The sequence below is a fragment of the Xiphias gladius genome, chromosome 11 (genome assembly GCF_016859285.1).
Source record: "Xiphias gladius isolate SHS-SW01 ecotype Sanya breed wild chromosome 11, ASM1685928v1, whole genome shotgun sequence".
NCBI lineage: Eukaryota > Metazoa > Chordata > Actinopteri > Istiophoriformes > Xiphiidae > Xiphias > Xiphias gladius.
The window spans coordinates 412,513-428,165 of record NC_053410.1 but is presented as its reverse complement, the minus strand read 5'-3'; the positions used below and the strand labels follow the sequence as shown (position 1 = coordinate 428,165).

The 15,653-nt window shown below is 47.0% G+C and overlaps 1 protein-coding gene across 1 annotated transcript; it reads right to left on the bottom strand.

Moving 5' to 3' along the window:
* Nucleotides 1-2,794: 2,794 nt before the first annotated feature.
* dlk2 (delta-like 2 homolog (Drosophila)) lies at nucleotides 2,795-15,395 on the bottom strand. Its single transcript, XM_040139685.1, has 7 exons — nucleotides 15,369-15,395; nucleotides 14,247-14,355; nucleotides 8,341-8,398; nucleotides 7,444-7,574; nucleotides 5,763-5,907; nucleotides 4,402-4,779; nucleotides 2,795-4,329 (listed from the first exon to the last, which is right to left on the bottom strand). Exons 1-7 carry the CDS (start codon nucleotides 15,393-15,395, stop codon nucleotides 3,999-4,001), a joined length of 1,179 nt encoding a protein of 392 aa, XP_039995619.1. The 3' UTR covers nucleotides 2,795-3,998.
* Nucleotides 15,396-15,653: the final 258 nt, after the last annotated feature.

Sequence of the window (15,653 nt, the reverse complement as noted above, 5' to 3'; positions counted from 1 at the left end):
GTTAATTGAAACACAAACAATTTGTGTGCTTTAGTTGACTACCTGCTCCTAGAGGGCATTAGGGTGTCTACCTTGACATTCATGTACTTGGTAGTTATCGATCAGTCAGTCCAATGGCAAAGGTGAAGGGGTGGGACGTAAGGCGACGCCGTGGTGTGAATCCAGGGGCTATGCCCATTACTGTGGTGGATGCAGAGTTCTGCAGATGGTGAATACGTCTGTGTTTCAGTTAGCTCCAGTGGTTCACCGTGAGACGCTGATCGCGTCAGCCATCACACCGGCTGGTTTGTTGCCGCCTGGAGCTGCTGATTCACTTTCACTGATTCACTGGTTCCGTCTCTTCGTCGGCCAGTTTCATCCTCTTTTGTGTTTAAAGTGGCTGCTCATGGATCGTGTGAGTAACAAACACTTGCAGGTGCTGTATTTCTTCTGTTGCTTGCCCAGCAAGTGAAGGGGCCACCATGTTTTAGGCCTCCACACTTACAAGCTTCGACTCAGGCCTGCATCATTTTATTCCAAAGGACAGTATTTTATTTTGAAGGCAGACTGAGTGTGTGTGCAGACACTGTAGTTAATTATTTTGAACTGGTCATTAAACTAAGAGAAAAGTTGTATTGCAGATCTGTGGTTTATGAAGGAAAATTTAAATTGAATCGCAAGTTTTGAAAAAGTAAAAATTTAAGAAGGGAAACTCATTCTAAGAGTTTTGTACACTAATTTTATGTATTTATTTATTTTATTTATGTTCATTAATGTTTATTTGGCGTAAATGAAAACATAATCTTTATCGAGATTTGAACCCAGTAAGCTGTATACTCCGCTAAGTGGAGGCACCATAATTTCATTTGTAGTTCATATTTCACTTAAAAAGATTGAAAATTTTTAATTAAATCATTTGGTAACATAAGTTAGCATGGTCTGCTGCAGGCAAAAGCGCTTATCTTTAACCGTTCATGCAGCAAGTTGGCGTTGTTCATGTCTGTTTCTTATTTTCCCGATTTTTAGCCTCCTGTTTTTTGGTGATAGGTTGAATCTCTCTCTCTGGTTGAATCTGGTCCTCTGGTGAACCACAGCACTGCGTAGAGGGTGCGAGACGTTGTCCATGATGGAGAGGAGATTTGACAACATCCTCCTCTCTGTGACTACTTGCAGAGGGTCCAGCTCCACCCCCTGGACTGAGCCGGCCTCCTGAATCAGTTTGTTGAGTCTGTTGGTGTCATCTACTGCCCAAGCAGACCACAGCGTAGAAAATGGCACTGGCCACCACGGACTCGCACAGCCGGGGAGCACAGGCCTTGAGCAACCTTGGGCTGATGCCGTCGGGACCAGCGGCCTTCGCTGGGTGGAGTCTACTCAGCTACCTCCTCGTCTGGTCAGCAGAGATGGTCAGCGGATTGGAGGTGTCATCGTTGCCATGTGGTTTTTGACCAAAGTGGTCAATGTGAGTCTGCATGTTGAATCTGTTGAAGAAACGGTTCAGCTCATTGAATCTGTTGATGGTCCCATCTGACTGCTGGCCTTGTAACCAGTGATGGTCCTCATGTCTCTCGAGATTCCCCTGGTGTCCATCTGCTACAGCCTCTACTGCTACAGCTGTTACTGGACCCTCTTTACTGCGTCCCTGTCCCCTGACCTGAACGCCCTCCTCTTCTCGTTCGGGGGAGCTTTGAGGTCCTTGGTAACCCAGGGCTTGTTGTTGGGAGAACAACGTAGCCCCACAGCCAACAGGTCAATGTGCGGTTTGCAGAAATGTTCCCTTGCGGTGATGTGACCAAGGTGACCATCTGTGGTATATTAGAAGTAGAACGTTAAAATGTCTAAAACGAAGAGACCTACGTGACATATTTTGTTGAGTTTTGTACTTACATTATCCCAATTGTTTCCAGCAATTTTCAAACCGAGAGAACTCTGTAATTTTGATCAAGGTAACGGTCCGCTTTATTTGGTCGCCTGTCAATGGCGTCATATCCCCTTTGCGCATGCGTCACCATTGTGGTTTTCTGACAGAAGCTGTCGAAATGGACTTTTTATCCAGTTTAAACCCACATTTTTACGATAAACCTTAGATCTTGGTAGTTTTAACTATATTTTAATCGTATGAAGGATTGTAGTCATTGGACGTCTGGGTCTTAAGTTATCAGAGAAACAAGCTGAGCAAACAGCAAACGGGTAACAGCAAAGTAGTACCATGAGAAATGTATGCATATATAGTATATATTATGTAAACTCTTTATCGGGTTGTTTAAACCCCCAAGTTCCCAGAAACAATACTGAGGGCACGACGTTGGTGCTGTCAGTCGTACCTACAGCCCTGGTTGTGTTTTTTCCATTGTTTTTGACAGGAAGCGTGGAGAGTGAGGATATGACTCCTGACAAAGGTTCCCAGCCGGAATCAAACCAGGGACGTTGTGATTACACGGTATGAATCATAGACCACTACACCACAGGGTTGGAGCCTGAATATGAAACTCGAATTCGTTCTATCCTTGATCCCGGACCTGCCAACGCTCCTGTGTTACCTCTCAGTCTGTCACGCCTGCTGCCGGTATGAAAAACAGCAGTTGACAGGGTTCAGAGCTCATCATTCACAACTTTATTGCACACAGTTTGTTATAAAAACGTCCAACTCTCAGCCCAGAACATCACGAAATGACTCCGCTGATAAATTACACCAATAAATTAGGTTTTAAAGCTGCAGAGACACAGCGCTTCTGTTTTATCACCACATAACAGAGTAGAGCACACAGAGAAAAATACTGAAGCTCATAAAAAAACACTGTCAGTTCACCTCCCTTTAAAACACACTGTAAAATATCGAAACACACGTTGGCTCAGAGCAGGGCCCTCAGACTGAAGTCACTGGGGGGGGCATTAAACATTCAGCAGAAAAACAACAAAAAGTGTCTCCAGTGTTTTTAGTCGACGTCAGTCATATTCAGTCTGAAGCTTGTCTAAGCATCGGTATTACACCAAGAAAGGAAATATTTCATGTTTCACATGGTATATGGGTTATACATGACTAATTATATGTTTGTTTGTTAAAAGTCATTCAATGAACAAAGAAATATACAGTATGTTGTCCAACAAAGTGATATCATTAATATTTTGGGTCACTAGAGCTATGAAGTGTGAGCAGTAGTTTCAGACTCTCGGCCCCATTACACATTATTAGTGACTCACAACTGTGTCAGAAAAAATCTGGTTCTTTGATGAAAAGTCAAAGGTAAAAACATAAAAGTTTCAGGGGGAAAATTAACTGTGACTCCCAAGATGCATCTGGGCAAGAAACATCCAGTCACAAAGCTTAAAGTTCTTTCACATGAGCAGGTGGAAGGTACAGACGACGGTGATGAGAAAACAGAATCTGCAGCTGGAACCGGTTCATTGTTAAATTCTGGCTCAGTTCTGACAGAATTCAGTAGCTGTGGAGCCGCGTTTGTTGACAACTGTGATGATGAAGTGTTTTAAATGAGCTCCGACTGAATCTCTTCTCCATGGCAACAGCAGCTGAGGCTCATCGGTGTTGTAGTTCTCAGACCCGTCTACCACAATAAAACTTGCTTTCTCAGACACGAGGTTGGAATAATTAAGACTGTTGGTCAGAACATGAACCCACAGGGTGGTAACGTCATCCAAGAGAGTCCTGAGTGACCCCTCACACTTCACTGCCCTGTTAGACCTCCGAGATCTGAGGACCGTTTGAGTTTAGAGGTTATGATGTCACAGTCCCTTTCCTAGATAGTAGCAGGTGTACACTGGGAGACTCAGACCAGCTCCTGTTGAACTGGATCCCAGTTCAGAACTGAACCTGAGGCCCGTGGAGCTGTAAGGTCGAAGTCAGTTAAAGTTTTCAGTTTCATGACAACAGCTCTGACCTTTGACCTCTGACCCTGCAGTGCTCACACGGGGGTGGGGGTGGTGGTTTCGAACCAGCTGGGGTGAGAGAGAGCATGCCCCCCATTCCTGTGTTCATCCCGGTGTTCCGACGCCCGCTCAGTCTATATGACCTCCGTGTTGAGTTTCTTCTTCTCTGGTTCTGCAGCATTCAGGAAGCTGATCTGACAGTCCTGCTCGTCCTGCTGCGCTCGCCGCCTGCTCTTCTGTCCTTGCGGTGATGATGATGACGATGATGTTGGCGGCCAACAGGGGGCGTGGCCACGGTCCCTGCAGTGACCCTGCAGCACGAGGGTGGCGGTCAGCACCACCACACCCAGCGTCAGCCCTGCCAGCACCAGCAGGACGATGAGCTGGACCTCTGATAGGCTGGTGGCACCGCGCTCGCTCACCGTCACCTTAAACGGCCGGTCGTCGTGACGACTGCTGTTACTGCTGGTCCTCTGATTCTTACCCCCAGTGGTCAGGTGGTATCTGACCCCACCTCGTCCTCCTCCCCCCTCCCACCCCAGCGTCGTCCAGGCAGGATCGCGGGCATCGCGGCTCCTCAGCGTTGTCTCGCAGGTGGCTCCAGCGTAACCCGGCTGGCAGACGCAGTGGAAGCCTCCAGCGCGGTCGACGCAGCGGCCGGCGTTGAGGCAGGGCCGGCTGGCGCAGTCGTCCAGGTTGACGGTGCAGAAGCGTCCGGTGAAGCCGGCAGGGCAGAGGCAAGAGAAGCGATTGATGCCATCCAGGCATGTGGCGCCATTACCGCACGGCTTCATCAGACAGTCATCCACGTCGGTCTCACAGCGTGGCCCTGTGAAGCCAGCCAGACAGCGACACGTCAACTGTGCCGCAAAACCATCAGCATCTTCACATATACCACCATTTTTACAGGGAGACCTGGAGACAAAAGAGAAAACACATGAAGAACAGGAGAATAATGTATTAGGACTGATGGCAGCGACTGGAATAAAGTGCAGCTGAGGATGATGGGAGTGTCTTTAGTTCTGGACAAAAGAAAATGTTGACCTGATGATGGCGCTAGGGGAAAGGTCAGAAGATCATCAGAGATGTTCCAGTTCATCCTGAGGGGAGCATGAATCTCTGAACCACATTTCACCACAGTCCATCGAAAAGTTGATATTTCAGTTTGAGCCAAGGCAGTGACTGATACCGACAGACTCGCTGCTAACAGCATGAGGAGAAGCTGCAGAGATCAGTAACGGTCAGTCTGTGGTGAGTCCGTCTATAACAGCAGCTGTGTTAGTGTCTGATAAATGCGCTCTATGGTGGATTCCATTTGTCACTTGTTTAAACAGCTTCAGATGGGGACACATAACTGCAATGTCTCCAGTTTGATCATGACAGGAGACCTTTGCTGCACGTCGTCCTCTCTTTCCTGTCTGTTTCTCTACTGGCAGTCACGGTGAGCGCCAAAGCATGGTGGTCCTTTGGTTATCCGGTCTTCAGACTGATAAACTGATGAACCTAGTACAATGTGAGGAGGTTATGGTTCACCATATGGCCTCATATTTTGATGGTCCGTCCGCATCATGCAAAGACCATCAGAAACAAATTTAGTTCCAATGGAAATAAGTACTTTTTGTGTGTTTTGAAGAAATTTGGAACCACCGCTTGTTTGGTTTGACATTATTAAGATTATTTCAGTGTTTACATATATATTTGATTTCCGTTGGAGGCGAAATCATTTCATATTCACCCATCAGCTGTAAAGGTTTGGCAACAGTCTATCCTGGTTATCATTTGACTTTACATATATTTTAAAGCGACAGGATCATTATTATCTACATGTCTGATGTCAGTTATTTGGAATATTTGGACGGACCTTAATGATGAGTATATTTAAGAACATGTGCACAGACCTCCTCTGGTGACAGGGCCCAGTCTTCAGCTGACAATTTCTGCCATGGAAATCTTCAGGACACAGACAGGTGTATTCACCGCTGTCCTCCATCACACAGGTAGCTCCGTTCTGACACGGCTGCTGCTCCGAGCAAATATACAGGTCTGAAACATCAAAAACAGGTATGGAAAATCAAAAACGGGGTCTGGAACATCAAAAACAGGTTTGGAACATCAAAAACAGGGTCTGGAACATCAAAAACAGGTTTGAAGCAGCAAATACAGAAGTCGATGTGTTTCACAATAGTAAAAATAATAATATTAGTAATTGCAACTCAAAGACCGTTACATCAATAAAAGTTAAAAAAATACAACAAGACGTGAGTCAATAAAATACAATAAAATACAAAAGCCCATTTAAATAATAAATCAGCCTACATAACTGCAGGCCTAGAAAGATCAGGTTTTAAGGTTCGGTTTGAAGCCATCTAGTGAATTAGATGATCTGACCTCCTCTGGAACATTATTCCAGGGCAATGGCTGATGACACAGAATCCAGCATCTCCATATGTCTCTGTTCTACTCTGGGTGATATTTAAGAGACCAGAGTTAGAGGATCTCAGGGAAATGGAATCGGCATACCTAACCAACATATCAGATGAACGGGCAGCCAATGAAGGGGGATTACGGGACGTTCAGTGGGCTGCATGTGGCCGGCCTGAACTGGAGAGGGGTTTACCGGATGAGGGGTGAACTGCACACAGCCGGGCCATGAAGAGGGCGCATGACGTTGAGAGCGACAGTCAACAGGGTCAGCAGAACTGTTTGGACACAGCTGTGTAGAGTGGAGGGTCGTCAGACTCTGGAAACGATGGGGGATGTGATGACTGACGAGTGAGGGAGAGTCCTGCTCATCCAGGATGGAGCTTTTGTTGTTCAGCTGGAGGGGTTTAGATGGATCTGGACGAAAGGGGAGCGTTATTGCATTCTCTGCTATGGAACCAGGGCCTTGGGCTTGGCTACCAGCTGAGTCCAGTGATCTGCAGCCTGACATGGGACAGGGTACTCCAGTTCTCTGGTGGTCGTGAAGGCGACAGTAGGGCCAACGGCGATCAGAGAGTCTCATGGATCTGTACCTCCTTTCGGATCTGGTACAAGATGGATATTCTTCCTGTCCAATTCTGAGGTTTTCTGGGTTAGGAGGAGACAGCCGTCGTGTTCGGATTGTGAGTGGGACGTGACTTAGATGGGTCCATTTGCGGTCGCAGCACGGATACAAAGACTGCGCCTGCTGCTTTGGATCAGCCTCCGGTAAGCCGGTTAAATAGCTGTGGTTTCCTCATGCTCTGTGGTATCAGCTGGTTGGCGTGGTGGTAGATTAGTCCAAAAACCAACCATCAAACCACTAAGGTCCGTAAAGGGGTAAAAATTCTGTAAAACTCTTGATTTCACTAGCAAAACACCAGGGTGGCTGCCATCTCGCTTGACAGTCTGTAGTTTCAAGCAACGCGTCAATTCATTTAGTATGCAGCTTAAACATTTTTAGAGAAAATAGAGATACATGTTTGAGTCAAAATTCAAAGGTTTAGAAAAACATTTTAAAAAAGGAAAACAGTCTGAGACAATCTGGGAAAAATCTGTACAGAAAATATCTGAAATTTGTCCAAAACTTTAAGGTCAGATTTAAAAACCATCTTTGACCTTTGTCACAGAAGCGCCCCCCCCAGCCAGGCTCACAGCTGCACTGCCACGGCTGCTGACAGGACCCGTGCCGACAGCCGGGCGTCGGCACGCAGCGGTCGCAGCGCTCGCCGTCCCAACCGGGGTCACACCTGGAAACACAGACACAAAGGGCAGACGTTAGAATGAGTCACAGTTCTCCTGCTGTTCCTGCCATCAGGCGCTCACTAAATGACCCCGCCCCCGTGATCACGGCCCGGTGTCCAGCTAATGGGACCAATGGACAGCAGGTGTCACCGTCACACCTGTGGTTCAGTTGCTTTGGTCCAGACCAAGGGAACAATGGTTCCATTGTTGTCTTTTAGTCCTGGTCCATGTTCACACTGAGTTTTTACAAACTAACTTTATTACCTGCTGTAACACAGGTGAGTAGAACACACCTGAACACACCTCTGTGAGAATGTGTTTTGACTTTCTGATGCGTCAGAGAAAATGTGTTGCCATGGTACAGTCAATGACTGCACAAACTACAGACAAACCACCTGGAAGCAGACTGAGACCCTCTTTTTCAGGAGGTTTCGTTCCAGTTGTTTGGTCTGCATCAGGATTTGATCGACAGCTTTCACAGATGTGTCGAAACTAAACAAGCAAACACACTGAAGCACAGGACCAGGTGTTAAACACACCTGTAACAGCGTCAGGAAAACACATCTGAACACCTGAGCCCTGCTAAAAGCAGGTGAAGGTCCCATCCCACCTGTGTCAGAGACAAATACATATGGACACCAAATACACCTGAAAGACAACGTGTTAGTCTCAAACACCCCGAGACGTAACGTTAGTAGGTCCAGCAGGGACACTGATCAGCAGCCGACTAATTGATGTTATTGATTAGTGTATGACTGACGGTCGTCTCACCTGCAGACTCCGGACTCATCACAGTGGCTGTTGGTGACGTTGCAGCTGCAGTCGCTTCCTGCAGGAGGAAGAACAGGACAGATCAGAGACAGCAAGGACAGACAGGTGGACATCACTGTGACAGGAAGCTGACAAAATAAGAGCCAGGTTGTCTTTCCATTACAGTCCACGAGTGTCTGATGTGGAGACGCCGGGATATTTTCTCTGATTTATTTTCTCTTACTCCTCCCTCTGTGTCTTTAGTGTGTCTTTAGTGTCTCAGCTGTCAGGACATTTGTGTTTCCGGTCTCTGGTTGTACATTAGCGGCAGACAGTTTGACCTCTGACCTCTGATAGTCGCTGAGCCACGTGGCGTTCAGTGTTTCAGCAGCTCGTCTATCGGTCGCAGAGACAGCTGGTAACTACCTGCTGCTTAAACCGATTCGAGTTAAACCCAATAAAAACACGAAAGACGTCCAGTCCAGGGCGAGGTCTCGCTGGGACATGTTGATCGAGTAGAATTATTAATGAGCTCAAAGCAACAAGCTTCACGAGCAGCAAGTGTTTTCAGGACTTTTTTTGCCCTGGGTTTCACCTCTCAGAAAATGAATTTCATGTTCTAATCTGATTGGTTGCTTTGTCGTCGTGGTCGTAGCAGCGTCACGCTGTGAGAATCTGATGCAAACTATCTGAGGCTGAATTTTGCTGCAGTTTGTTTTTGGCCTCCAAAGAATTTCACGGTGAGATTGAAGACCAGAGCGAAGGGGCCTGGACTGTGCACATCCTTGCACTGATTGATCCTTTAATGTTGACAATAAAAAAGGGTGGAATTTCCCAGCAGCACTCGAACACACCGGATGATCTTAATTCCTCCGTGATGTTTGGAGGACCGACGGCAGTGAAACCTCTGTCTTCGGTCTGCAGACGATCATTAGGTTTCTGTCAGAGCAGTTTGAGCCGTTTTCTGACTTTATTCTCTCCTGAGGATCAAACTCATCAGCACGAATATGTGCTCCATGTTTAGACCACAGACCCCGACCTCTGACCTTCGACCTCTGAGCTAACAGCAGCTCTGAACGCAGGTGAAGTGAAGCCGAAGTGGATCGAGTGTCGGCTGGAATTAAGGAGGATTGTTTTCAAAGGGAGTCCCGACAGAGAGACAACAGGCTCCTACTCCGCCCCGGCAGCTCCAGGACTGATGCGGCGTTCCCTGCCCGTCCTGGAGCTGGCGGGACGCCGGCCGAGTCTCACATGACTGCAGCAACAGCTGGGAGGTGCTAAGTGTTATCTGAGAACAGGCAGACAACAGCGAGCGGAGGGTTAATCTGACAGCTGGGAGAGCCCGGATTAACGGGGAACAATAAGCTGCCGAGCGCCTCTGAGCGCGCTCAGTGAGGATCCACATCCATCCGTGCATGCAGCAGTGACACGGAGATGATTTACCGCCGTGCTGGATCACACGACTCCTGTCGATACGTTGAGGATTGTTGATGCGTTCTTTAGCGACGAAACAAAACCGTCTGTCTTATTTTGGGCAGAGCTGGTCTGAGGTCCAAGAAGGACCTGGGGCCACGGCCCCAGAACAGGCAAGTTAGAAAATGTCTTTGTGCTTCCTGTTCAGTTATTTGCATAATTTAAGTCCAAGCTTTAGTTTTTTGCATATTCTTTTTGTACGTTTAACTTGACAGCAAACACAACGAGCCTCATGCAAGAACATTTTCATAGTCTCCTTTTTTCTCTGAGTTTTGTTGGTGCTTCAAATCCGTCACCTGTTCATGAGGAGGTGAATATTAGTGAGATTTCATCATTAACATAATCACTGCCCCTAAGATGTCCAGGTTCACACCATGAAGCTTCAGGTCCAGCTGTCAGAAACCATTAGAAAATATGAATAATACAGCTGTAACCCATGTGTCATCAGAGCAGAGCAGGACTGTGACAGGACTTTGAAGTGGACTTAGATGGAGGAGGTTGAGAAGATGAAACACTTTTATAATGAGAGAAAATGATAACCTACAGCAGGTGATCCTACTGATACGGTCCTGGACAGAGACCGGCAGAAAGACTCTGAGGCTGCGAGAGGAGGGAGAGGAGCTCAAACCCCAGCACCTGGCCCACAGGTGACAAGTGACTAAGATGGTTCTGTTTCGACTCTCGCAGCACTTGGTTCAGGTTCAGGAAAGGTCCTGGCCTGGTTTAATACAGAAAAAGTTCAGACTGACAAATCAGACCCGGCCTGTTCATTTACATTGAACGGGAACCACAGTCCTCCCCTGGCCTTAACCAAAGATGGGTCTCTGGATGTGAACCTGGTCTCTGGTCTGACAGTCCTGAACTTTGTACATCCTCCCTCCACCTCAGCCGCCTCCCGGAGACTCTGCTGCTGTTTCTAAAGCTCTGCGATTGACTTTTTCTTGCTGAAAAGCACCTTGGGAGTTGTAGTTGACCTTTCTCCTTCGGTTTTTCAGCTGTGAGTGAAGCCTCAGGGTTCAGTTTGTTTTGTTCTGGTTAAACTCAAACTGCGGGAGGTCGGATGGACGTTCACAACACGTACAGACACAAGTGAAACGAAGCTCTGAGTGGATATATGGCGTATGCGTGTGTGGTGCGTTGGAGATGAGGGATGCGACAGCTCTGCTCTCTAACGTCTTCAGTCACGTTTCACTCTGCTGCAGGTCTACAGGGAAACTAAAAACGAGTGAGTGAGCAGCTCCACAGCGAAGCCGAGGGAGAGAGAGATCTGCCGCAGTCCACCAGAAACTTCCTCATCTTCACCTTATGGAAGCGTGAAGTCCTCGGAGCAGCAGAGGAAACGATGGGAGGAAGGAAGGATGCCTGTCTCATAAAAAAACTCATTCTAGATGTGTGGGGAACGTTTGCGTTTAAAATGTACTAACAGCAACAATCTGACTGCGATTGACTTGGAATGTTCTTTGTCTGATTTGGAGACTTTAACGTGCAAAGAAGAAAAAACTGATTTCAATTAGGAAGAAAAACTGATGTTGTTTGACATGAAGGTTCCATATAAATCTGACACACGAATACATGTATTAATAGAATATGAATGACTTTAAATACACGTTAAAAACCTCACTGTAACACGGCCGTTTACGTTTCCCTAGATCGACTCTGGGCTGTCCACAAACTTTTGGCTATGTAGAGCAGCTGTCCACATGTGTTTTAAAAATTGGTATTGATACATTTCAAATGTCGCACCTGTAAACACATCTCAAGTCACTAAATTATAGCTGACAAGGTTTCCATGAGAGGCTGCGTTAAGGAGTTCCAGGTTTTCCAGGTTTTCCAGGACATATGGGGCTTGTGCAGATAATCAGAGTGAAACTGAGACTGAAGAAACTCAGAGAGGTGGCGGGAGTGTGTGTGTGTGTGTGTGTGTGTGTGTGTGTGTGTGGTTTAGTGTTTCTGTGGATAATTTTAGCTCTTCCTGCAGCTTTAAACATGATGAATGCTCCACTGATTGAAGCCGCCCACATGCTGCTCTGCCGCTCTCTGATTGGCCGGGGCAGGGGCAGCACCTGTTCCCCTCATTAGCCGTCCAATCAGAGCCACTTATCGAGTCGAGCCTGCAGTTGTAACAAAGGTTGTTGTTGTTGTGGAGGTGGTCGGTCGGAGAGTTTCCATGACAAAGTGGTGTGAAGGCCGCCGCAGGAACACGATCCTGCCGCATGTGTCGCAGTGTGACCTGTGGCCGCTCGCCGCAGAACCGACATGTTTGACCGGAGGTCAGGAGGTCACGCTGCCTTCCACCGACGACAGGGAGACCAAAACCCTGGAGTCCGGGGAAGAGTTTTAACGTTTTTTTATCCTCTTCAGAACAACACGAGGCCGAAACAACTGTTTCGCTCCAGGAAGAAAGTTCAAATATTCCACAACACAAACGTAAAAAAACAAACTGGAAATATCTTTAGAGGCAACGGAGGAAGTGAAAAACATCAAACAATCTAATTTATCATGAAATCAGGAGGATGGAGAAACATTCCTTTGTGTCCTCAGAGGTAGACAGCTAGAAGCGTGTTGTATTGTATATTGTATGTGTTGTATGCTTATAACATACAAAAAACACACGCCCAGCGGGACGCTGCTGATTCCCATTCATTTCTGAACAATATGAAAAATCTTAGGTCGTGATCTCCATCGTACTGAACATCTAGAACATGAGTCTGTTGATCGACTTGATCGAAGGAAACTGTTGCTCTGCTCTCTGGTTGTTGCTGCAGCTACCTGTTCTCTCCTGCTCTCAACTGCCCCCCCACCTGGACAAGTTTCAGGCCGTGGGGAAAAAAGGCAGCTGGCGGACAGCAGACCTCCAGTGGAGGGTCGTACACGGGTCAACACCTGGATGGTGGTTCCGTTTTCCTCATTGAAGACACCTGATTCTCTGGATCTTCACTTCTGTATGAATTTGTCTTAAAGTATCTCGTGTTCATCTGACGAAGGACGAACACAATCATCAAACTTTAGAACTTATAACACGGTGAAATAACATCAGTTAGCACAACCGATGCGTTCCACTGAGGTTGTTCGTCACCAACACTGATCGGTGCGAGCTGAAATAAGTTCTGTCTGTGGACGCTGAAACTCTGACGCTTGACGTTATCTCTTCCTGTGCCACTCGGCATCGACAGATGAACATCTTGACTATCTCACTTTTATCTGCTCATTTTACAGCTGTGACAAAACCTGACATCCGCAGATGCACTTCTAACGGTGTTTCTTTCATTAGCGGAAACAGTCACAAATCAGCAGCCTGTGGTAAAAGTCGCCGCAGCTGCAGCAGGTGTCAGGTCTGGCGTCGTTCTCATCGGAACAACTGAGCAAACACGGAAAGAGGTCTCACTAGAACGCCTCCGGGTGCGGCTGTAGCACGGCGTATCAGGGCCATTGCAGGGGAAAAAAAAAGTACCGTGTATTATGCCTTATTGGTGGATGACCTGATCAAATTATTTAATCAATTACTCGTGAGCCCAGAATCACCTTTATCATAAAGCTTCCGGACTTTGGGCCCATTCAGAAGAAAACGACGTACTGATTTGGATGCGGTGGAAACTTTGGCGCATTTTTTTCTCGTAAATTTACGACTTTAATCTCAGAATGTTTTTTCTCGGAAAATTCCCACCCTCCCCTGGCGCGGATTTTTTTTTTTTTTGCCTACAATGACCCTGATACGCTGTAATATGTTTATGCTGGTTGTTTTTTATCAGGTCCATAATTTCCCAATAAATTTCTAAAAATTTCCTGTGAAAGTTCTGGAAAAGGAGGATCAGTGTTCAGTTGGTCCACCCTCATTGATGTGTTGGCTGGAGAAAATAACAGAAACGCCCGTCAGTATAACACAGCGCAGACTGAACATCGGGACCTTGATGCAGGAGGATTATTTCAGGACCGTTGGATCCGACTGACTCAGTTTGAGACAGGCGTTCCTAATAAACTGATAACTGAGTTGATGTACAGTTTGATTTTTGATGGTAAAATATTTCGACTTTATTGTCAAAATCTTGGCGGCCATTTTATTTATCAGATACACTGTCTTGTGTTTCCGTTAAATTCTTTATATAAATACTTACGATAACATTAAAAACAGGAAATACTTTGCAGAATGATGAAAGTGATCATTAGTTGCATATTTAAATTGATTTATGTTAAAATAAAGTGATGTTGAATACCCTCCTGCCAGAGTTTTACGCTCAGAACTCTAAAAGGCATTTAGGCATTTTAATGCAACGTTTGCTGTCATATCAGTTGCTGCTGATTTCCAACAGGTGGACGATCACACTCGACAAAATTCCTTCTCCCAACATTTAACAGCAGCTCTGTCTGAAACACGGTAGGTAAAATCTTAAATTAGCAGTTTTTAAAATGAGGTCTGGCTCCTGCAGAGAGAGTAAACCTGTGGTGATGTGACCTACCTTGACCTGTGCAGGGCGGGACGATGAGGACGGTGAGGAAGTAGCAGCTCAGCAGCAGCAGCACGGCCGCAGCTCCGACCGCAGACATGTCAGCTGCTGAGAGGACGACCTGAAACAGAAGGAAGAGACGGTGACTCTGACCTGGAGTCGGTTTCTAAGTGTTGATTAAACACGTGGAGCTCTCTGAAAGGTGAGACGGAGACGGCAACGTCTTCAGCCCAGCGTCTCGAGCTGTCATCGTCCCGGTCTGAACCAGGTGTGAGAGAGATAAATCAGCGCTGCTGCTGCCGCTGGTCCAGGACGGCAGACCGGGCCTCAGATCAGCTGTTAACAGGCTGCGTTCACACGGCAGAGTTCATTCGCTTACATCCAGATTTTATGTTACTGTGGCCTGCTTACATCAGCTTCCTGTTTACAGTCTGGACGTGTCCAATTATCAGCCGTCACACAGATCCATTTCACAAGAGTCTGGATGAACGTTTGATCTCAGCCCGGTGTCCCAGGAATTACGTAACTGCAGTCTTTACCGGGACCTTCAACCTCAGCCGACCCAGGCCGCAGCTGCCATGGCGAATACGATAGGAAGTGAAACCTTTAAAACCCTTGCTGTTGGACGCTAAAAAAAGGTCACTGTGGAGGATTTAGCAAACGGCTAACGGTCGAACATTTACTTAACCCAAATCCCAACTATAAAGAGACGCACAACCACCGCCAAGAGACTGAAAACCACCACGGAGAGTTGTGTAAAGGTTCTGATAGTCCTTTCAGCAGGTGGTTTAGAGCAGATCTGTGATCAGATCAGACCTCACTAGCCCTCAGCTCGACTCAGCCACACGTCCGAGCTTTTTAAAGACGCGTCTTCAGGTTTGGAGCCTCGGTGAAGTGTGTGTGAACCTCTGCAGATCAAACCTGACAGACCCTTCGTCAGTCAGACGTGGGACATTTCTGACACGGCAGCGCTGCTGGATCATGATCTCCGACGGGTGAAGGTGGTTTATCTCCTGCAGGAGCTGGAGGCGCTTTGTGTGGATGTGGAGTAACCATCAGAGTCAGACTCATTCAGTCCATTATTGAGTCCAGAGATCTACTCCGTCTGAGAGCGCTTGAAATGGACTCGCCGACCTTGTGGAGATGCTCCTTATGGAGCATGTCTCGTTCTTTCTGATCGTCCAGACTCTGAGCTCTTTCTCTTATTTCCCTTCGGTTTCTCTTCGGTTTCCTCTCTTCTTATAATCTACGGTCATAAAGCGTTGGGATCAGTGCCGGTTTTTCACTGGATTGCCAAACCTCCACAGGCCCCAAATCCCCAGGTTCAGTATCTACGTACAGCTAAGTACAAAATCAACTAATGTGGGTCCTGCATTATTACCTACTGTTGTAGCCCCGTTTCATAGAGGGGCGCTGTGT

Bases quoted from the DNA above. Each gene is read 5' to 3' on its own strand.
- dlk2 (XM_040139685.1), bottom strand. From the start codon at position 15,395: ATGCTCCATAAGGAGCATCTCCACAAG. The intron at 14,356-15,368 runs GTCGGCGAGTCC...CTTCTGTTTCAG, and splicing joins ATAAGGAGCATCTCCACAAG to GTCGTCCTCTCAGCAGCTGA. The intron at 7,575-8,340 runs GTGAGACGACCG...CTGTGTTTCCAG, and splicing joins GATGAGTCCGGAGTCTGCAG to GTGTGACCCCGGTTGGGACG.